At 46.4% G+C, this 22793-nt stretch overlaps 1 protein-coding gene across 4 annotated transcripts in view; it reads left to right on the forward strand.

The window, feature by feature from the left end:
* The window catches only part of SCUBE1 (signal peptide, CUB domain and EGF like domain containing 1), a 2199864-nt gene that overhangs the window by 1757234 nt on the left and 419837 nt on the right, over positions 1-22793 (forward strand). For all 4 annotated transcript variants that reach the window (XM_078673869.1, XM_078673871.1, XM_078673868.1 and 1 more), the window contains one exon: positions 1145-1348. In XM_078673869.1, coding sequence (XP_078529995.1) covers positions 1145-1348 — 204 coding nt within the window. The remainder of the gene's footprint in view (positions 1-1144; positions 1349-22793) is intronic.

Genomic DNA, 22793 nt, shown 5'->3' on the forward strand with positions numbered 1-22793 from the left:
CTGGCATTTCCCGCTGGATCTCCAGTGCGATTCAATTCTGTCATCAGGAAGCGGGCAAGCCGCTGGACGGCAGAGTCCGTGCACATTCCACGAGGTCGGTGGCTTCATCTGTGGCTCTCTTTTCGGGAGTTGCCATTAAGGACATCTGCAGGGCAGCAACGTGGAGCAGTACTCATACCTTCACGAAACACTACTGCCTGGAATCTGCAGGACGAGATGATGCGGCTGTTGGTCAGGCAGTCCTGCGTAATCTGTTTCATTGAGAGGTGAGCTTTCCCTACGATCCCTCCATCCTGGTGAGCACATTTTGTTTGTTTTTACTGTACTTTATGTATTTTTCTATGGTTATGTGATGCCATGTATTTACAAAATGTGTTCATGGTGCTGTACTGCTAGCTATTCTGATACAAAGCATGGGAATCTATGAAAGTTCCAATACTGGGGCAAGAAAACAAGTTACTTACCTGTAACTTTGGTTCCCCAGTATTGGTAACTTTCATAGATTCCCATGCGCCCGCCCGCCTCCCCTGGGAAAGCTCAGTCTTTTTACAGAGTTTGTGGCGGTTTGCACAACGGCTACGAAAATCTGAGGCTCTGAGCTCTCTCAGGAAGGTTCTAGAGGGTGAGGCTGCTCTGTATGGTCCTGGCAAAAGTTTGGTCTCTTTTTACAAAAGGAGGTGGATAGAATACAAAATGAGATGAGGCCTAGGCCTAGGTTTCTCTTTTGTTTCTATGGTTTTTATACTACCGAGGCTCCCATTCCGACGACGGGGAATGATACAAAGCATGGGAATCTATGAAAGTTACCAATACTGGGGAACCAAAGTTACAGGTAAGTAACTTGTTTTCATTTGTAGGTTCTTATGTTTTTATTTCATTTTAGGCATTAGTTAATAATATTCCTTGAAGTGTAACTAAAGTTGACTTCCCATTTAATTTGGATGTCTGCGGTGCGAAGAGTCGCTGGCTCAAATCCCACTGTTTCCAATTTGTTATTAATGTTTTCCGAAGTCCAAGGAATGATCACTTATTGATGTGCTCTCTGACACGACAATCATGTGGCAGTAAATTATACATACACAGACACATGCAAATATGTTGCCACACAATATAACCACACTTTCTTAACCATTTCCTTTACTAGAAATCTGTAATGTGGACTGTGTGCGAAAAAGGATGGAACAAAAGCTGCAAAATGCAATTAAAACTCTGAGGAAATCTATCAACAAGCAACAGTTTTATATTCAGTTTTCTGGGACGGAGTATGACGTTGTTCAGAAACCAGCAAAGGGCTATGAAAGTCACATGACGTGCAGGACAGGGCAGGTTCTGCAAGATGGAAAATGTGGTATGTTACAGTCAAACTTCTTGCTAATGCAGTCAACTTTCATGGCTGACTGTTGCATAAGGGACAAGTATCTGCGTGTATTTCTTGTGCAAGTAATGTTTCTCATAGCCTTTGAAGTGTTTGTAAGCAGGGTTTATCATGCAGTTGGGAACACTACATGAACTGCATTAAGCAAGATGCTAATGAGATGTATCTTTGGCATTTACAATTGAAGCAAAGTGTGTTAAACAAAATACTACTTTCTACAGAAGACACAGATAATGCCAAAAGGAAGTAAAGTCACATAGGACCTGATTACGAGTCATATGTGTTTTTTCCAACTAAAGCGTAAACCCCTGTTTACACATAGGTCGGAAATACAAGCTGTGTTAGTTAACACATGCAATAGTTATTGTATCATGTGGATTTTGGTGTGTTAAACACAATTTATTGCACCTGATAAATAACCTACCCCATGGTACAGTGTTTTTTCAGGTGCGATAAATTGCACCTATACTTGTAATAAAGCCCTTCGTCTCACAACTGAGTATCATATCTACATCTCAAATATTTTTAAATTGTAGTAAACTGAATAATTTCACCTAATAAAAATGAATAAAAAATCGAAAGTATAATATTTTCTAGTATCCCTCATACAAAGAAATCACATAGTAGCCAGTTCACAAGGAAAAAGTAAAAAATCTAATATGTGCATTGGGGATTGAACACATGAGCTCACTAATGGCCAAGCCATACACAGTTCTATATGGGAATCTGATTCCCACTTGACAGAAACTTCAACTGTGTGCAGTGGTGGTTAGCCTTCAGTCAGGACCTGCATTAAAACATTTGTGAGCAGCCACCACCTGTTGCACATGGCCATTAGCCCTGCACTGCTGGGATTATCTCCAGGGTCTGGTCCTTTGAAAACAGCTACCCCCATCTCCCCCAGCATATGGCTTTTGTCCATAGGTCTGCAGACAGTCAATTTCTGCTGCAAAGGTCTGTGGGCCAAGGGCTCTGTCAAATATGATGTACGGCCAGGCTCTCCATGCAACCTGCTGAGATCAGACAACCCCCACAGCTTATGGCCTTTGTCTGAACTTAGCAGAGGTTGGCCATAGAACTTGGCTTTCAGAATTCAAGACCACTGCGACAACCTCCCCACCTTCTTCCATTGCAAGATCAAGGAGATCTACAGCCTCGCAACCCAAGATCCACCCACCCCACCCACAGCCACTGCACCCAGTGGCTCCAGACCCCAACAGAGCTTGCCCAACCAGACCACCCTCACCTCTGATGACACCATCAGGATCATGAAGATCATCCACTCTGGAGCTGCCTGGGATCCCTGTCCTCACCACATCTTTAACAGAGCCGGCTCCTCCATCCCCCGAACTCTGATGTACCATCAACTGCTCCATCAAGTCTGCCTCCTTCCCTGAAGACTGTAAACACACATAGATCAACACCCTGCTGAAGAAACCCTTGTCCGACCAAACGGATCTCAAGAACTACAGGCCTATCTCTCTGCTACCCTTCCCAGCCAAAGTCATTGAGAAGGCCATCAACGCCCAACTCTCCAAGTTCATCGAAATGAGCCACATCCTGTACCTCTCCCAATCGGGCTTCAGAAGCAACCATAGCAAGGAGACGGCTTCCCTCGCTGCTACATCTGCACCCTCCTTGGCCGAGTCGAAACTGCAGCCTTCATCCACCTGAACCTCTCAGCCGCCTTCAACACCATCTCCCACCACAGCGTCTGCGCAAGACTCCATGACGCCGGCATCTGCTACAAACGCCCTAGAATGGATCTGCGCTTCCTCACAGGAACACAAGACAGAATTCAACCTTTCTACTTAGAACCCAAAGAGATCAGCTGCGGAATGCCTCAGGCATCCTCCCTGAGTCCCACCCTCTTCAACATCTAGGCTGATGACTCCCAGCTGATTCTCTCCCTCACAGATGATCCCACAGCTGCCAAGAGCAACTTTCACAACGGGGTGAAGGCAGTCACCACTTGGATTAAGGACAGATGCCTCAAGCTCAACATAGACAAGACCAATGTCATCATCATGGGCTCCACCCCCTCCACCTGGGATGACACCTGGTGACCCGCAGCACTCAGAACCCCCCTCACCCATGGACCATGCACAAAACCTCTACATCATCCTGGACTCCTCGCTCTCAGTGAACCACCAAATCAACACCATCTCATCCTCCTGCTTTCACACTCTTCGCCTGCTTTGTAAGATATTCAAGTGGATCCCCACCGAGTTCAGGAAACGGTCACCCATGCACTTGTCAGCAGTAGACTTGACTACGACAACGCACTCTACAGCAGCACCACCCTAAATCTCCTTAAGAAACTGCAGTACATCCAGACCGCCTCTGCCAGAATTATCCTGAGTATCCCCCGCAACAGCCACAGTTCAAAATGGATGTTACATTCACTGTTTATTGTTTCTGCTGCACGCAGTTAAGCATGTCATGTTTTTTTTATTTCAAATGTCACTTTTCACAAGGTAGGCTCTCTAGCATGTCCTGACTAAAACAACATTTTTCCACGGATCTATAGCTTGCTCACAGTATTGCATTCATTCAGAATGGTTCACTGTTGTTTATGTAACTAGTTTGTTCTGAGACCTCCAGAGGACATTAGGGCCTGAATTAATATTCACATAGTGGGTTAGATTATTCAGATTTTTTAAAAACGTTTTTCTTTGTTAGCACCAAAGTCATTCTGCACTTTTCATACTCTTCTATGGAGATAATTTCTATATATACCCTCAAATTTGGCGATGATCCAGAAGCTTTCCTGTTCCTCTCGGAATGCTGCCTGATTTCTTATTGATTTTGCTGCACACTTGGGGATTTTTCTGATTTTGCCAGAGGCTGCTGTGCTTTATGTAGCACAGCAGCCTCTGTCTTCCATTAGTCTGTATTATACCTGTCTTCATAAACGTTCTAATGTACCTTATTTTGAAAAACATTGCCTCATGAAATTGGGGTTAAGATGCTCCCAATTCACCCGATCAGTGGGCGTGCTTTTGAGGTGTAAGATTTTAATGTTATAGTGAGCCCACACATTTTTTTGTAGTAGAGGATGGTTTACAAGATAAGAGCTGGCTTCAGAGACTCCTTTTTGCCCTTTCCCTAATATGGTTTTCTGGCTACATTCTCAAATCCACGTTTGGATTACAAGCTGAGTTCCCAAGGCTTCAATGCTCTTTCTGAGTAAAATGAATGGTGAGTATTAGTAGGGTAGAATGATTCCTGAGAATAGGAGTGTTAAGTAAGTTAGTGATTTATTGAGAAATGTGTAGTTGAGAGTACAGTTTGTCTTGATTAATAGGCTGCTACACTGTATGTGAGATTTTTGATTATGCACTATTCATTCTTGGTTCAGTTGGTGGTTTGACTACTGTCATGTACACGTCATATAAGTTATTTGATAATGTCTCCATTGCATTTTGTTAATTAAGGTAATCGGATTTATCAAAATTAAGATTTTGAGATATTGTTGAAACTGTCTGCAAAGTGGTAGTGTGATTTGCGAAGCGCTGCATTCACATGAATAAGAATTTACTTGAATTAACGAGTTTCCTTCTAGGTGTGTCTATGTTTAATTTGGGTTGGTGTTATCCATAGTAGTGAGTACACTGATTGCCACTCAAAAGGAGTCTGTTTTAGTGTGAACGTGTTTGACAAAGTGCTGCAAAGGTACTATTCTCATTTCTATTGATTATGAGATTTGTTTTGTTATACCTGCTGATTCTCTCTTATTTAAGTTGAACAGACCAGTCTTTATTTGTGTGCATTTAGTGGCAGGAAAAGGCTGGGTATTGTTTTCCCATTTGTCCACCGGCATCGAGCAGAAACGTCTAGGTTCACTGGAGTGGTGAACCTTTTGATGCAAGTGTGACTACAAAGGACACCCCCCCCTCCCTGACCAGACTACTGGTATCCCCTAAAGTCTAGGGTTATCTATGAGATTATTTTGAAAAAATCCAGGTAGGACTCACCTGTTTGATTGTGTTATTTGTTGATGCTTCTGCTCTACCAAGAATGATAGATTAAGCCTAGCGATCCTTTAGCCCTGATGAATGCCACCGAGCAGATAGGCTAACTTTTGAGGACAGAAACATGTTGGCGACTAGCAGACTGGTTTAAGCCATTACGCTCTCCTCACCTGCCGAGCTAAGCGTTTTTAGTTATACCAAAGTCCTCACGTATGACAACCAAGGAAATTTGAGGTATTTTTAGATTTTCTGGATCCCGCCCTGTCCGATGAGCTTTATGTAAGAACTACCTCCTACCGCCCAGTCTTCGTGGAGGCTGAGTCAGCCTTGGTAGTACCATCCTACCAGAGTGGGGCGAGGATGCCGAAGATAAAGCATGACACTATTATCTCTGTGAGGCATCCTCTTCCACTAAGGATGGCTTTCCCTGTTTTAATCGATCTGCCACTGAATATAGTAACAACGGATGACCCCTCCGGAAGTGTAGTAAAGAGTTATCCTTGTATATCTGTGAATTTTCTGCACAGGCACTCTACTTATTGTGATATATGATATTTTCCCATTCAGAGAAAAGTTGTGCTGCAATTTGTTAGCCAGCTGAGGAGTTGCTCTACGATTGGTGTGACATCACCAGAGTCGAGCTATAGGGGCGTGGCTTAGGCGCTGATGTAGGCAGAGGCGAGCTCCGGAGCTCCTCCGCGGCCGCCCTCCATAAACACTGATCCTGCCCAGCAATCCTGGCACCCGGCACCACAATCTACCTGTGAAGGTCCAGTGCCCCTTCTGAGTGCTACTACCTGCGACGGCGGAGGCGAGAGGGGCCGAAAATCAGAGCTTCTTACTCCTCTCGTGACTTGCTCAGTCCTCAGGCGGCAAGATGGCGCCCGCGACCGGCGAGACTGGCGTCAGGCAGTGAGGGGACCCTCTGAGTCTGACGGCTGCACCGAGGGAGCTGAGACCCCTCCGCTGGAACCGGAGGAGAGACCACCGCTTCCGATCACGTTTGCGGTGAGGAGGTGCTGCATACCGGCGGGAGGGGACCCTACAGCGACATCTGTGTTCTCCCAGCTGCCTGACCTTAAGATGGCGGCGCCCGAGACGGGACAGGCGCCATTTAGCGTTAGGTGCGAACTCTCCTGCTGAGGGCCCTGCGAGCTCCCCATTGAGGACGGCGGAGACCCACACTTCGTCTTGGACCCTGGACGAGCTACGGAGCGGTCTGGCAGCCGGTGGGGGGACCTGACACACACGGCGCACCTGGCGACCGACTTTACGCGGTGGCTGCCGGATTAGACTCTGACCCGACTGGCACGGAGGGCTCTTCTGGATGGCGCTCTGGGCCCCTTGCTGCGCTGGTCCACGATACGGCCCCTGAGCATCTGGTGGATGGCTGGTGGCGACTCGCCTGGCTGGACGCCCAGGTCGCCGCGCCTGATCGCCCCTGCACCTTCAGGGCACACTGACCCCCTGTGAAGTACCCAGAGACCCGCTACTGGAGATACACGAGTACCAGACCCAGGCGGGGGGTGCGCGGCCGGGCGGTTAGTGGGTGACACCACCTAGACGCTATCTGCCACAGACCAGGAAGCTTGGCGTTGAAGTGGGGCTGCAGGAGAGGGCCCCTGCGCAACACAGAGCCTGACCGGATCCAGGGCGACACCCAAGACTGGTTGGTGGTGGTGCCATTCTACTGTGGGGCGTGGACGGAGCATCCCCCAGAACTGTAACTATCGAGAATTCCTCACCACAACGATGGGTCGTGTCTCCAGAACAAAAAGGGCTTTGAGGTGCTGCGCCTGGAAGACCCGGGACACCGCACGGCGGACGAAGATGGAGGTGCGGGGAGCAGAGGACCGAGCTCGTCTGGGGATCCTACCTTGGGTGAAATAATGCAGGCCATAGTGGCGTCACAGGAAGCATTGGAGAAGAGAATAAACGCCATTGGTACGGACCTCACATTATTGAAGGACGACCACAGGAAGCTTAAGGAGCGGGTTGCGACACAAGAGACCACCATGAAACCCATCCCTGCCGAGGTGTCCGCCCTACGACGCTCCTTGAGTGAAGTGACGCACAGAGTCAAGGCCCTTGAGGGCCGAGCGGAGGACAGTGAAGGCCGCTCGCGGCGCAACAACCTTCGCATAGTGGGTGTGCCGGAACGCGAGGAGGGTCAGGATGCTGTCCAATTTCTGGAAAGTTGGCTGAAGACAGAGGTGGCCCCTGAGGGCCTCTCCCCATTTTATGCACTGGAGGGAGCCCACAGGGTCCCCGCTCACACGCCCATGCCGGGTGCTCCGCCCCGGCCGATGGTGGCGCGGTTATTGCACTACCGAGATCGGGACTGCATCCTACAGAGGGCTCGGGAACATCAGAACCTGCAAATCGGAAACAATCGAGTGATGATATTCCCAGACTACACCAGGGAAGTACAACGACAGCGGGCCTCCTTCTTATCTGTCAAGAAGAGACTGCGGCAGCTCAGCATCCCTTACGCCATGCTCTTCCCTGCACCCTGCGGGTGACGGCAGATGCGAAGACCCACTTCTTCCTTACTCTGCAGACAGCATGGGACTGGTGGGAAGGTCGGGGTGACGCGACTGGGGGCTCCCCACTCGACTTGCCTCACCCCGAGAATGACATGAGCCTCCCTCGCCAAGGGGGAGCCCCGCTTTCTCGGAGACCCATAGACGTGACCGTGATAAAGCAATCCGGGCTGTGGTGGCCATTAGTGCGGGAGCGACCAGCCCATCCAGTGATGTCACTGAAACAACGAAGAGTGGAACGGAGAGCCCGGGCTCCGACAACTCTCAAAGACTCTCAGAGGTGGAACTGCCGAATGTCACCCCACAGACGGCGGACGGAATGTTTGGATGATGGACCTGCAGAAACTATAGGAGACACATGATATGGGCCCCGATATGCTGCCTGATGTCAGGGGGCCCTTGCAACTGGGGTAGCATGGCTACTGTTGATTTCAAGAATGCCGGGGCTTTAGCCGGGGTATTTGCTGGCTATACGGGTTACTTTCCAGGAGGGGGGTGGCCGAAGAGGGGGGGCTCTGGGGGCATCAAGCGCGAGCTGAGAGTTTCCTCCTAGTTGCAGTTATGCTTTTGAACAGTTTGGTTTGGATGGGAGCCTGTTTGTGTATACCTGTCCTGGGGAGTGGGAGTTGGGGACAGTTCATGTGTTGGGGGGGCTGGGGGAGGGTCAGACATGCCGCCAGGGGGGGGCACAGTGGCTGCGCGCACACGCTAGATCCATGGGTACCTCCATAGGCCTTAAAATCATGACCTGGAACGTCCGAGGGATGCATACCATGTGCAGACTACGCAAAATACATGCATATTTGGTACGGAGGGGGGTGCAGGTCGCTCTCCTTCAGGAAACGCATTTAACGGAGGCAGAGGGTAAGGCACTCCAGCGTCACTGGAAAGGTCAGGTTTATAATACCACTTACTCGGCATATGCCAGGGGGGCATTGGTTTGGATCAGAGCAGGAGTACCGTTCCAATGTTTGAGGCAGATGATAGACCCTGAGGGTAGATTCACAGTGGTCACAGGACGACTAGATGGAAGGGACCTTGCACTGGGAAGCATTTATGGACCCAATATAGATCAACCCACCTTCCTTGCACAACTTTCACAGAAGCTGGCGGGGGTACTCACGGGTCCTGTGTTACTAGGGGGGATTTTAACTGTGTGACGGACGTGGACCTGGACCGTTCCCACCCACCACTACATGACGCCCGACTCGTAGGATAGCGGACGCCTGGCGAGAATGGCAACGGAGTTGGGGGCTTACTGACACCTGGAGGACCCATCATCCCACGGAACGTGACTACTCCTACTTTTCTGCTGTTCATGAGCTGCATGTCAGGCTAGATGCGGTTTCATGCTCCCCGGACGTTCATATGCAGGTTGCGACGAGTGAATACCTGGCCAGAACGACCTCCGATCACAACCCCCTACTGGTGGCCTTGACTTGGGTTCGGGTTAAGATGGTGATCCCAAATTGGCGGCTTTGCCCGGAGGCCCTGGAGGACCAGGTCTTCCGGACTACTATAGGCACAGCCATAGAAGAATATTTCCAACACAATGCGGGCACCTCCTCCAGTCTGCATAATGAATGGGACGCGTTTAAAACGGTGATTCGTGGGCGATGCATTAGAGAGGCGGTGGGTGTTCGTAGAACTCTCTTGGGTGAGGTAAAGGGGGCGGAACAACGACTTCGGGACAAGGAACGGGATAGACCGGGGCGGGCAGAGGTCCAGGAGGAACTCCTAAGGGCAAAGGAGGAACTAGCCGCGCAAGTGGAGAGGCTCAGATGCTTTGATTATAAGGCTTACATGGTGAGAGCGCACGCGGAGCGCGATAATTCAGGGGCGCTCCTGGCCTGTTTGGCGAATCCGGCTCGCAGGGGCACGCCGATCCTTGACCTGAGAGACGAGGGGGGGAGATCCCACTTCGGGCAGCAGGCAATCAATACGCAGTTTTTGGATTACTACTCTACGCTGTATCGTAGCGCGCTGGACCCCAGAGACCTGGGAAACGAGGATTTCCTAGCTATAGAACTCCTGCAGATTGAAGCAGAGGAGGCTGAGGAGCGGGATCGCACTGCGTATCGCCCCCTCGCGATGTTAAACATTGATTACAAGGTACTGAGTGGCATTCTGGCGCATCGCCTGATGGGCCACATGACGACCCTGGTGCACGAGGACCAATCTGGTTTCATCCCCACCCGGAATACGGCAGTGAATATTCGGAGATTGTGCCAATTGCTACAGGCGTCAGGAGCCGGGGGCGAGGAGGCATGTGTGCTATCAGTTGACATCGAAAAGGCCTTTGATAGCCTAGAGTGGCCATACTTGCTTCGGGTCCTGAGGGCATTCGGCCTAGGTGAGGGGTTCGTAGCATGGACACAGATCCTATACACAAATTCGTCGGCCAGAATCAGAACGTCCTCCCCCAAGTCTCGCGCGGCCTACTACCTCTGATACTGTGGCCCGCCTCGCACTTGGCTTGTAGTTGTGTAGCTATGCTGCCCACGTACCCCTCAGGATTTGTTGTGCCCCCCCCCCCCTCCCCTCATGCTTGGGTTCGGATGGACATTGCACATGTTCCTGTTCATGTTTAGTCTAAGGTATAACTTGTAAAAATGCAAGACTCATAGATTTCGCTGTACTGACGCTGCATTTGCCACTCTGATTATGCTGGGGCCTGGAATGTTGTCACATTCATGCATATCTGCTATGATTTATATTTCTGTATGCATTGATGGCGGCCGGCCTCCGGGTTGTTGGTAAGACGCTGTGTACTCCTGGAAATGCTAAATAAATGTTTTGCACTTTAAAAAAAAAAAACTAAAAAAAACTAAAAAAAAAAAAATAATAATTCGTCGGCCAGAGTCCGGACGGGAGGGGGTGATCTCGGAGGCATGTGCAGTGGGTAGAGGGACGAGACAGGGCTGCCCTCTATCTCCCCTCCTGTTTGCCCTGGCAATGGAGCCCCTAGCGGGGCTTGCACAGGGGGAGCGCACTACAGGGGCCTGGAAGTACAGGATCGAGTACATCACATTGCCTTGTATGCGGACGACTTACTGATGTTCCTTGCCGATAACGATGGTGCGCTCCGTGGAGCTCGGGAACTGCTGGAGAGACTGAGGAGGAGGCGGGGCTCAGGGTTAACTGGGCTAAGACCTGTCTATTTCCGGTGCGGGGTGACCGAGGTGCCCCCCCCCCGTAGGGCTGGATGTGAGATGGGAGGGTCACTGCTTACCATACTTGGGGGTGCGGATTTACCATGGGACAGCCGATCTCTTTGAAGGTAACATAGGCCGGGCCTTGCGCAGCACCAAGAGTAACCTGGAATTCTGGGGGTCATTACCCTTATCGGTCGCGGGGCGAGTGGCACTTCTGAAAATGATAACCCTCCCCCGATTGCTGTATTACTTTGTGACTCTGCCACTCTGGATACCAGGGAGGTACTTTGCCCAGCTCAATTCCATGATATCGGGCTTCCTATGGGGATTAGGACGGCGCAGGGTGGCACTACCTACCCTGATGCGCCCCAGGCGGGAGGGAGGTCTTGCAGTGCCTGATTTTGAGGCCTACTACCATGCGGCCCAATTTCAATGGCTTACTCAAAGATTAGTGGGGAGATTAGGTCTGGACATAGCACAGAGAGGTTGGGACGCAGAGATGCACCATTTAGCGCGGATCCTTTTATGCCTCCCCCTGCGGGCTAGAGAGGTCCCTGGGGACCTCTGGGTCATGAGGCTCTGCTGGAAGAGGACCCTACGACGCCAGAAAGGTGGTTTGGCGTACTCGCCTGAGATTCCGATATTGCTCTGTATGGAGCTTCCCCATGGGGGGAATTGGCAGTGGCTACATGAGTGGGAAGAGTTCGGGATCTCCACCCTCGGGGATCTATACGAATACAGGGCACTTCTACCATTCCAAGACCTGGTGGACAGGCATGAACTGCCGGCGCAGAACTTTCTCTTACACGCGGCCTTGACGGCTGCAGTGCGCAAACACTGGAAGAGTGGACTGGAGGAGCCGCGTGCTTCTCCCCCCTGCCAATATGTAGTCACTTCTGCGGGCAGGATTAAGGTGGTCACGTGCCTGTACCGCAGATTAACGCAGGGCTTGAGGACCCCGCTGGAGAGATTGCGTGCCAAGTGGGAGACAGACCTGGGAATCCCCATCGAACCTAAGCCATGGCAAATGTTGATGGAAAGAGCGTGGAAATGTTCCCGGAACGCCAGGTTCCAACTCATCCAATTCTATGTATTCCATCGAGCGTACCTCACTCCTTCCAAACTCAATGAGTTCTTCAACTCCCATGCCGCCTGTCCACGATGCAGACTGGAGGATGCAAGTTACAATGAGAAACAGGGGGAGAAGGAGGATTATAGAGACTAGGTCGGCCTCCTTGAGTTCAGTACAAAAAAGTGTAGATCCCACCTATAGGATCCTTGGACCTAGCTCTGGTTTAGGTATGTGACTGCATTGAATCAGTGTACCTATCAAGAAAGAAAAATTTCTTTCTAGTGTCCCCTCACTCACCGGGGTTTCCCCACGGTGACATGCTTCATCATTGGGGCCATCCCAGTTCTCTATGAAAAGGGGCGTGCTGCGACTCACGAACTACGCAGGAGCACTTCAGAGTGAATGACTATGTGTGGTGCAAAAAATGGTGGTGGAGTGGGTGTATGTGAGTATTAAAAATACCGTGCTTAGTGGGCCTAACCGATTTATTGAGCTCATATGCAGGTATATTAAAAGTGGGGTTAATGTCACTGTAGGGCAACCAATAATGTGGTTGACTCAGTGATCTATATGGTCGACATGTTTCATGCTACCCCTAGCATTTCTTCGGGACCATACAGGGACCAGCCCTGTATATGCCACTCCTATATCCCAAAATCTAGGAACAGTGAATATACAACAATAAAATAGTAATTTTAGCATGCATTCATATTAGAAATACATACGTTCCTCTTAAATAGATGGTGCTGCAAAATAAAGCATATCATTAGTAATAAACCTTCCCTAAGGGAAGGAACACATAGTTTATTCGCATGCCGCTCGCATTCTGTGCTTAGATAGATGGTTTGCACCATATTGGCGCGTGCAGGCTTACCAAACTTAGTCCAAATACGTTATGCTGCATGTTCGTGAATTCACACAAATATACAAGACATGACTTATTGTGACCAAGACACTAGACATACATCACATTTAGTAGGTACACAGAAAAAAGAAGAAAATTCTCCAATAGTTACTTATTAAAGTGCAAAATGACACTTTATGGTCTCGCTGGGGGGTCAATTTCACTTATGGGACACACTGCTGTGAAACGAGGGACAAATGCATTGTTTGTTAGATCGATATTCAAGTGGCCTTAAAGTTGGTAATTGTTTTAGTTTGTGCCGTTTTTTGGACTCGCTTTTTCCCACGCAATGTACTTACTTCCTATCTGGTGAAATCGCACGAAAGTACCTACTCGGAACCTCCCCGGGACCGTATCTTACCCGGCTTCTGTTCGAGTATTGTTTTGTAAGCCTCAGTTTCATTCCGGGAAGGAAACGCCTGCGAGAGCTAGACTGTTTCTTCCGCGGCGGCCATCTTAGGAGGATGTAATTCTTGTGAGAAAAATAGAAAACGGGCGTGATTACCCGAGGAATAAATTATTGATAGTTATAAAGCGGAAAATTAAGGAAATATAATAATAAGGTCTCGTGGGTAATACTCTATTAATCTCTTCTCCTATAGTCTGATATTTTTAGGAGAGATTAATTGAAGATATTATTCATTTATGCCATCCATGTCTCAATGACAAAATACAGTCAATGATAGGTTCATAAAAAAATCGGAGGTACTAGGTTGGTTAGATAGCTTATTATTATATTTCCTTAATTTTCCGCTTTATAACTATCAATAATTTATTCCTCGGGTAATCACGCCCGTTTTCTATTTTACTCACAAGAATTACATCCTCCTAAGATGGCCGCCGCGTAAGGAACAGTCTAACTCTCGCGGGCGTTTCCTTCCCGGAATGAAACTGAGGCTTACAAAACAATACTCAAACAGAAGCCGGGTAAGATACGGTCCCGGGGAGGTTCCGAGTAGGTACTTTCGTGCGATTTCACCAGATAGGAAGTAAGTACATTGCGTGGGAAAAAGCGAGTCCAAAAAACGGCACAAACTAAAACAATTACCAACTTTAAGGCCACTTGAATATCGATCTAACAAACAATGCATTTGTCCCTCGTTTCACAGCAGTGTGTCCCATAAGTGAAATTGACCCCCCAGCGAGACCATGAAGTGTCATTTTGCACTTTAATATGTAACTATTGGAGACTTTTCTTCTTTTTTCTGTATACCTACAAAAGGTGATGTATGTCTAGTGTCTTGGTCACAATAAGTCCTGTCTTGTTTATTTGTGTGAATTCACGAACATGCAGCACAACGTATTTGGACTAAGTTTGGTAAGCCTGCACGCGCCAATATGGTGCAAACCATCTATCTAAGCACAGAATGCGAGCGGCATGCGAATAAACTGTGTTCCTTCCCTTAGGGAAGGTTTATTACTAATGATATGCTTTATTTTGCAGCACCATCTATTTAAGAGGAACGTATGTATTTCTAATATGAATGCATGCTAAAATTACTATTTTATTGTTGTATATTCACTGTTCCCAGATTTTGGGATATAGGAGTGGCATATACAGGGCTGGTCTCTGTATGGTCCTGAAGAAATGCTAGGGGTAGCATGAAACATGTCGACCATATAGATGACTGAGTCAACCACATTATTGGTTGCCCTACAGTGACATTAACCCCACTTTTAATATACCTGCATAGGAGCTCAATAAATCGGTTAGGCCCACTAAGCACGGTATTTTTAATACTCACATACACCCACTCCACCACCATTTTTTGCACCACACATAGTCATTCACTCTGAAGTGCTCCTGCGTAGTTCGTGAGTCGCAGCACGCCCCTTTTCGTAGAGAACTGGGATGGCCCCAATGATGAAGCATGTCACCGTGGGGAAACCCCGGTGAGTGAGGGGACACTAGAAAGAAATTTTTCTTTCTTGATAGGTACACTGATTCAATGCAGTCACATACCTAAACCAGAGCTAGGTCCAAGGATCCTATAGGTGGGATCTACACTTTTTTGTACTGGATGCAGGTTACATACACATGCTCTGGGATTGCCCTACGCTCTGGGACCACTGGGGAGGAATCTTGACCAAACTGACTGAGGTAACAGAGAGGGACCTGCAAAGTACCCCGGCTAAATGCCTGCTGCACTGGTTCCCCCACACTGCCCGCAACAAAACTACCAGCAGGTTTTTGGATCTGGGGCTGGTCCTGGCCAAGCGCGAGATCACCAGTCATTGGAAAGCGACTGCTGGCCCTAATGCGGGGCGTTGGCTCAGAGAATTCCTTAAGTGGGCGGACTATGAGGGGCCGCTCCAACTCCAACTAGCTCGAAGATCTGACAATTACAAGTTGTGGGACACAGCCAGAGCCTGGGTAGCACCGACAGACCTACTTAAGGACCCGACTGATGACGAGGACGGATACCCCTGAACTTCCCTACCATGGAAATTGTGCAGGACTCAGAGTATGGGCAGTGCAATCACCAAGTAGACGTCCGGTGAGGTCTTGTGATCGGGCGTTTTCCCTCAGAGGACGATTAGGCCACTGACACAGGGCTCCATTGGAGAGGGTGGAATACATTGTGGGCGGCACACATAGTGCTGGAGAAGCGGCATGTCTGAGGGGAGGGGTGAGGGTAGGGAGGAGGGGTGGGAAAGGGTCGGGTGTGAGTATGTTGAGGGGAGGGGGAGAGAGAGTTGGATGTTCGGTTACTTGGTCTATTGAAGGGCAAGGAGTCTATGTCTATCATGCTTGAGGATTAAATGGCTAGTGCCCTGAGGAAATGTGATGCTAGGTGGCGACGATGTGACACCTGTCACCAAAACGGCCTGGCACTGCACACTGGGATTACCGGGAGAGCAACTGACTCGCAGAAGGGTGACGCAATATTCTATTCTGTCTGCATAGGCACATAGGACATAAAGCAAGCAACATGCCTTCGGGGATACTCTGAAAATGATGTATGTTTTTTACTGCTTGAAACCTCAATAAAATCTGTTTTTAAAAAAAAAACAGAGTCGAGCTATAATTGATTGACCTTTGACATAGCTGCACTTGGATCGCTAGTTGTTCGTATTGTGAGTGCTATGAATTATTTGACTGAGATTAATGGGGACAAACAGACCTAGGGAGCTCTATAGTATCATCAGAAAACAAACCTCCAAGCCAGTGGCCTCACGCGTACAGGCGTCCAAAGAACTCTGCGACAATTTCGCCCACTTCTTCAATAACAGGATCACAAAAATCGAACTATCATTAGCCTTCAACAGCTCACACCCCATAAAGAATATCACGGCTGTACCTCATGATCTCTCTCCCGGCTCTTCGCCCACCCCCTGGCTGAGCTTTCGCCCCGTTCAAGAAACTGAGATAATCTCCTTGATCTCGACCTCCAAACCATCAGCGCATATCTCAGATCCCATTCCTCCCCTGCTAATCAAAAAAATGAAACACACTTTTGCACCGCTTTGGGGCAAAATCATAAACATCTCCTTAAAAAATGGAGTGGTCCCTGACTGTCTTAAAATGGGGCAAGTCACTCCCCTGCTGAAAAAACCCGGCCTAGATGCAACTGATCTGAACAATTTCAGACCTGTATCAAACCTCCCCCTGCTTTCAAAAACACTTGAACGTTGTGCACTTCACCAACTAACACAGCACCTGGATAACATCAACCTATTGGACCCCCACCAGTCTGGTTTTAGAAAAGGTTGCAGCACAGAAACTGCGATTCTGAACATCATGGACGATATCCATGGATCACTAGACTCTGACAAATGCTGCCTACTCATTCTCCTTGACCTCTCGGCAGCATTCGATACAGTGGACCATAAACTCCTCATCAGGGCTCTTCAAGAAAGAGCTGGTCCCGGCGAGGTAGTTCTCAAATGGTTTTCCTCCTTTATACACAATCGCACACAAAAAATAAAAATCAAGAACTTCACCTCCAAAATACAGCAAGTCAACAAGGGCGTCCCCCAAGGTTCGGTGCTCTCTCCACAACTCTTTAACATTTACATGGAACCACTATCCAAATTACTCAGAAAAGCCAACATCCGCTTCCACCTCTACGTGGATGATACATAGATCTATCTGGAAACTTCCTCTCTCAATGACATCCAAAGATTAAACGACGTATTAAAAGATGTGCAAGAATGGCTGACAATCAACCACGTGAAACTAAATCCAGACAAGACTGAGACGCTCCTCATCTCGAACAAGGAGGAAAACCCACAAATCGCTGAATGGTTAAAGGCTATCGATGCACTCAAAGGGAATCTTACTCTAGCAGACTCTGTCAAATCCCTAGGCATCACCCTAGACCCCAAACTGAACATGATGAAACACATTAAGAACTCGGCCAAAAGCGCATTCCTTAACCTGAGACTTCTAAACAAAATCAAACCCTATATTCCAACAAAGGAGCTCAAACTGGCCACACAATCTCTGGTACTGTCAAGACTGGACTATGAGAACACAGTCCTAACAGGAATTCCTAAAGCGCATCTGGCACCGATCAAAACAATATTACATGCGGCAGCCAGAATGATCACCAGCATCAAAAAATCGGATCACATCTCCCCCGCATTTAAAGAACTAAAATGGCTTCCAGTAGAAATGTGAAGTAACTTCAGAACGGCCTGCCTAACCCACAAAGCCCTACATACAGGCAAACCCGAATACCTGGCAAAAAAACTTAAAAAGGCAGGTCAAGCCAGAAATCTGACTCCCTCTTACTCATCCCACCTAAAACTAGAAAGAAAAGAACAGCGGACTGCTCTTTCACGGGAAACGCCCCAAAAATCTGCAATTCCATCCCTCCGCACATCAGAACCATACCCTGCTTTTTGGAATTCAAAAGTCAACTCAAATCCTTATTCCTTACCCGTACCCTTGGATGTGGACAATACGGGACAGACAGCAAGCATAGAGTTATATGATCCATAAGAACCTTGAAATCAAAGAAGCTCTATATGTCAATTATGTCGCTCTATACTATGTCATTCTTTTACTGTAAATTGCTCACCTGCATGTTTCTGTTGATTTTATACTGTTGATTTTATAGTATGCTCCAACTGTAAAGCGCTCTGATACCTTTGGGTCTTGACAGCGCTATAGAAAACTTCTAAAATAAAAAATAAATAAATAAAAATAAAAATAATAGGTACTGTGTTGAAAAAGCCTAATCTCCTAGGGTACCTGCTATGGAGGGAGAGAAGATTCCTTCAGAAGGCTTGCCTGCATGTGACATGTTGACGGCTGTCGATCTCTGTACATGTGCCTGGATTGGAGATTCGTAAACGAAACAAGTTGCCAGCACTGCACACTTATTTACACATTAGTTAAAGGTACAATGAATAAAACAATTGCCCTTGTGAATCCGCTTTTTCAGTTTGATTTTAATCATCAACTTTTTCAAATATAGTCAAAAATACTTTCTAATTTTTTTGTTGTCTTTCTTCAAAGTATTATTCAAAATCACAGATACAAATATACAAAATCGCTATCAATTCTCTTTTTTAGGGGACCCATTTGAATTGAACTTACTCATTCATTCTCTAAAATAAACCCTATATTCTCAACATATATACCGTGGCTGACTCATACATTTATTCTATTACTCCTCACATCCATCCATTCAATCACAAAACATACATACACAAGTGCCCACCCTGGGTTACCTAACAATACCCTTTTTCAGTGAACACACTTCCCGTTAAATCTTATATACACGACAAAACATTATTTATACCACCAGGCCATCCACCCAATGAACCGAAATCCTCAATTTCACAACTGAATATATTCAGATTGGCCTAAACAAAACAACGGTCTACGCATTTCGAATCTCCCTCAATTTGGGGATTCTCCTCAGGACCAATAAATTCTGAAAAACACAAACAAAAACTTTCTTACTTAATGCATTCTGCAAATCACCTCCATCATCTACACAACTCACCCAGCACTCAGCCTCTTACCTCTTTGTCTGTCAATGGTGAATACGTGTCACTGTCTGTAAACATGAAAAACCTTAATTATTTACCACTCTCAACATTCAATTGCCATCATATTATATGGCGAACTAAAATTCTTTCTTACTTGTTTCATGAAGAGTACAGCTTGATGTCAAAGCACACAAATAGGTATGGTCCAAATTCTGTAACAATATTGGATTGGGTCAATGTCTACATCCCATTATATCACTGGCAAAAAAAATTGGAAACTTTTTTGATGTACCTTCTTAATACAATGGCACCTTTCAAGTTGGCATTGTTCTCTTTATGTAAATCATACAAGTCTCTTCCAAATCTGCGGGCGACACATAAAGAAACTCTGTCAGTTGTTTCTGGACTTGATGAAGAATCGTGATTCTAATATGCTCTCACTCAAAATTGGCACACTCTAGCCTCTAGATCACTCCTTTCTCAGAATGTTAAACTACCCGCATGGCGCGATTCTGACCGGCTACTTAAATTACGTACTATGTGGGTTAAATACGGTGCTCGGACACGCTTTGCGCTTTCTAGCGTTTTTTAAACTGACTTCAATTTTCTTGTCTGACTCGTCTGATCAACACTTAATTGTGGACCTGACAAGTCGTGCGGATTCTTACCTTCTTGAAGGGTACAGGCTCCAAATTCAGCCACGCCGTGTGAACGATTCTCTGTCGTACCGCTAACAAATCGCGGTCGTGCCACTGACTGCTCGTGTTGGGGCGCCTTCATTAGGCGTAGTGTTTATACCGACTTCCCAGTCGAGTATGCTGGGAGTTGTAGTGTCAAATTGTGGCATTTGTTCGCATTTTGAATTTAATCGATAATGATTTTTCAAAATATTTTTCTTTTTATACTCTTGCCACAACTATCCATGGACATATATTAGCATGGTACATGTTTAAAAAGAATGTTGCGCTTGCTAATATAAAATCAGTTAAGCATGCTGGACATATTGAAGCCTCCTTTATAGTTGGCTCACGATCTTCCTCGTATCGAATCACGCAGGCCTTGCTATGGCATTTGTTTATGACTATACATCGTGCGTAATATCCTTTGCAAACTCATTTTGTTTGAGTTATTCTAAAAATTATCTCTATTCAGAAATTGTCACGTTATGAGTGGAAGGCTGAACCTAAATGATTCCGCTTGTGGGTGTTAAATCTGCAAACTGGTCCTTGAATCCCAGAATCTGTGCTGGTCTAATTAGCAGCTCTACTACTCTGAGACTATGGTCTATATTTCTTGGAGTGACCTGAAGGAACATTATAATTGCCATGGTGATCAACGCTTATATAAGATCATAGACACTTGTCATCCTCGACTTGTGAAATGGTTCTAATCACTCATCTCCCGCAGTCTGAAAAATGAGCTAATTATGACCGTCAAACTGTATTTCAGAGAGGACCTTCTATAAATGATAAATTTCTGATAGATCGTTCAGGCCATAAACTGCTGTATTGAACTTTATGATTAATGTGGCCTCTCTCTTTATCAGACTTGCTTCTAGGTCACCTCCTCTGGCACCTTGTTCCACTTTTGAGATGATAGTCCATCTCAAATTTTTGTCAGTGTGGGCATGGCTATACCAATGATTTACTAAAGGAGCAGTTTGTACGTTCTTTTTTATCCTGGATTTATGTTGTGTTATCTGATGTCGGTCTTCCTTGTTAGTTCTGCAAATGTATAATTTTTGGCAAGGGCATAATATCCCATACACGACGTATCTGGATTTGCAATTTGTGAAGCGTTCATGTTTCCAATTAATTCCTTTGTGAGTGAACACATCCCTTTCTATTGTCAAGTCGCAGCAATACAAGTTCCACATTTATGATGGCCCTTTATTGGTGGCAAACCCACGAAATACTGCAGGGTGGCAGCTTTATGTTTTGGTAGTGCAGCTCTTACAATTTGATTGGCGATACTTTTGTCTTTTTTAAAAGCGAATAAAGGGGCCTCAATTAGCTTTGAGTCTAAGTTCTTAATCAAGTGCCAATTCTGATTTATTAGTTTTTTGAGCCAACTGGACATTGGGCAGTATGTGGACACACATACTATCCGATCTACTGGATTTTTTTCTTTTTTGTTAACAAAGTTTCTCGTGGTGTCCACCATGCTCTTTTCAGGAGCTTTTTGGGATATCCGTGTGTTGCAATTTTCTCCTTTAGTATGTTGGCATGGAACAAGTATTCAATTTCTTCTTATCTTAAGAAATTGTCGTACAGGTAAATTCTCATTTAAGCTTCGCTCATGGTTGCTCATAAAGTGTAGTGCTTTGTTCCTATCAGATTTTTTCTTATACAATGTAGTTGCCAATCCACCATCTGAGGGATAAACTTCGACATCTAAAAACGGCATCCAATGTCTTGAGTGGTTAAGGCTGAACTTGATGTCTTCAGTTCTATTATTTAACCAATCATGAAACTCATGGCGGAGCTCTTCTTCTCCTGTCCAAGTCAAAAAAAATGTCATCAATATAGCGGACCCAGCCGCAGATCCACTGTTTGTAGGGATTGTTATCCTAGATAAATTGCTCTTCATATTTACCCATAAACAGTACCGCCAATTCTGGGGCAAAAGGGCACCCCATTGCAACTCCCTTTATCTGAAAAAAGAACTCTTCTTTGAAGTTGAAATAGTTCTTTTTCAGCGCCATGCTTGCCAATTCCAAACTGAATTCCGTGGGAATTTTTACCGGTCCTTGTCTGCTGTCTAATACCGTACGTAAAACCGCAAGTCCTTCATCTTGTGGAATTTGGGTGCATAAGGATACAACATCCATACTCACTAGGAAATCTTTACTTTCATCAAAACCGTTGTGTCCTGCGAGAATGATTTTACTTCCGGCATGAACGGTTTTAGAAAAAAGTCCACAAATTTCGAGACTGGTTCAAACAACGATTCACAGCCCGAGACTATGGGTCTTCCTGGGGGTTGCTTTTCATCTTTATGTACTTTGGAAGTACATAAAAGATTGCTGTCCTTCGGTGTTTATTTTGGAGATATTCATTTTCCATTCTTTCCTAGGAAGCCCTGATCATATCCAGATTTTAACACTTCAAATAACTGTCCTTGTAACTCCCATGTTGGATCTTTGGGGATCTTTCTATAGCACTCTACATTTGATAGTTGTTTATTTACTTGGGATGTATACTGAGGAACACTTCAAATTACAATTGATCCGCCTTTATCGGCCTGCTTAATTGTTATGGTGTCATCATTTTTCAAATCTAGCAAGGCCTCCTTTTGAGCATTTGTCAGATTCGGTTTGATAAAACCATGTCTCTTTTTTTCTTTGTCTGATATAGCCGATAGCACCGTTCTTTCAAATATAACCACCTCTTTAGGAATCTTACTGGACGGAGGGCAGAAAGTAGACTTCTTCTTAAGCCCTGTTGTTTCAGAATTTGGTTGTACCGTTTGATCTGTAAAAAAAGTTGTGAGACGGATTTTCCTGCAAAATTCAATAAACTCCGCCTTCATCTGTACACAATTTGTAGGTTTAGTAGGGACAAAAGTCAACCCTTTTTCTAACACACTGATCTCCATGTTTGTCAATATTCTGTCTGATAGATTATATATTGGCGACTCAATCAGTTTTTGTAATTGTGTCTCCTCGTGGACATCTTCCAAGGTTGATCGTTGTAGCGGGTCTTTCCTCATGTTCTTTGTTGGCCCCTCCCTAAAAAAGGCTGCTGTTGTTGTGCTACATTCTGTTGGTAATTCTGCTGATAATTTGGCTGGAAGTTGCCTCTTCTCACAAACCCTGATCTGGT

This window comes from Lissotriton helveticus, chromosome 1_1, assembly GCF_964261635.1.
Source record: "Lissotriton helveticus chromosome 1_1, aLisHel1.1, whole genome shotgun sequence".
Lineage (NCBI taxonomy): Eukaryota > Metazoa > Chordata > Amphibia > Caudata > Salamandridae > Lissotriton > Lissotriton helveticus.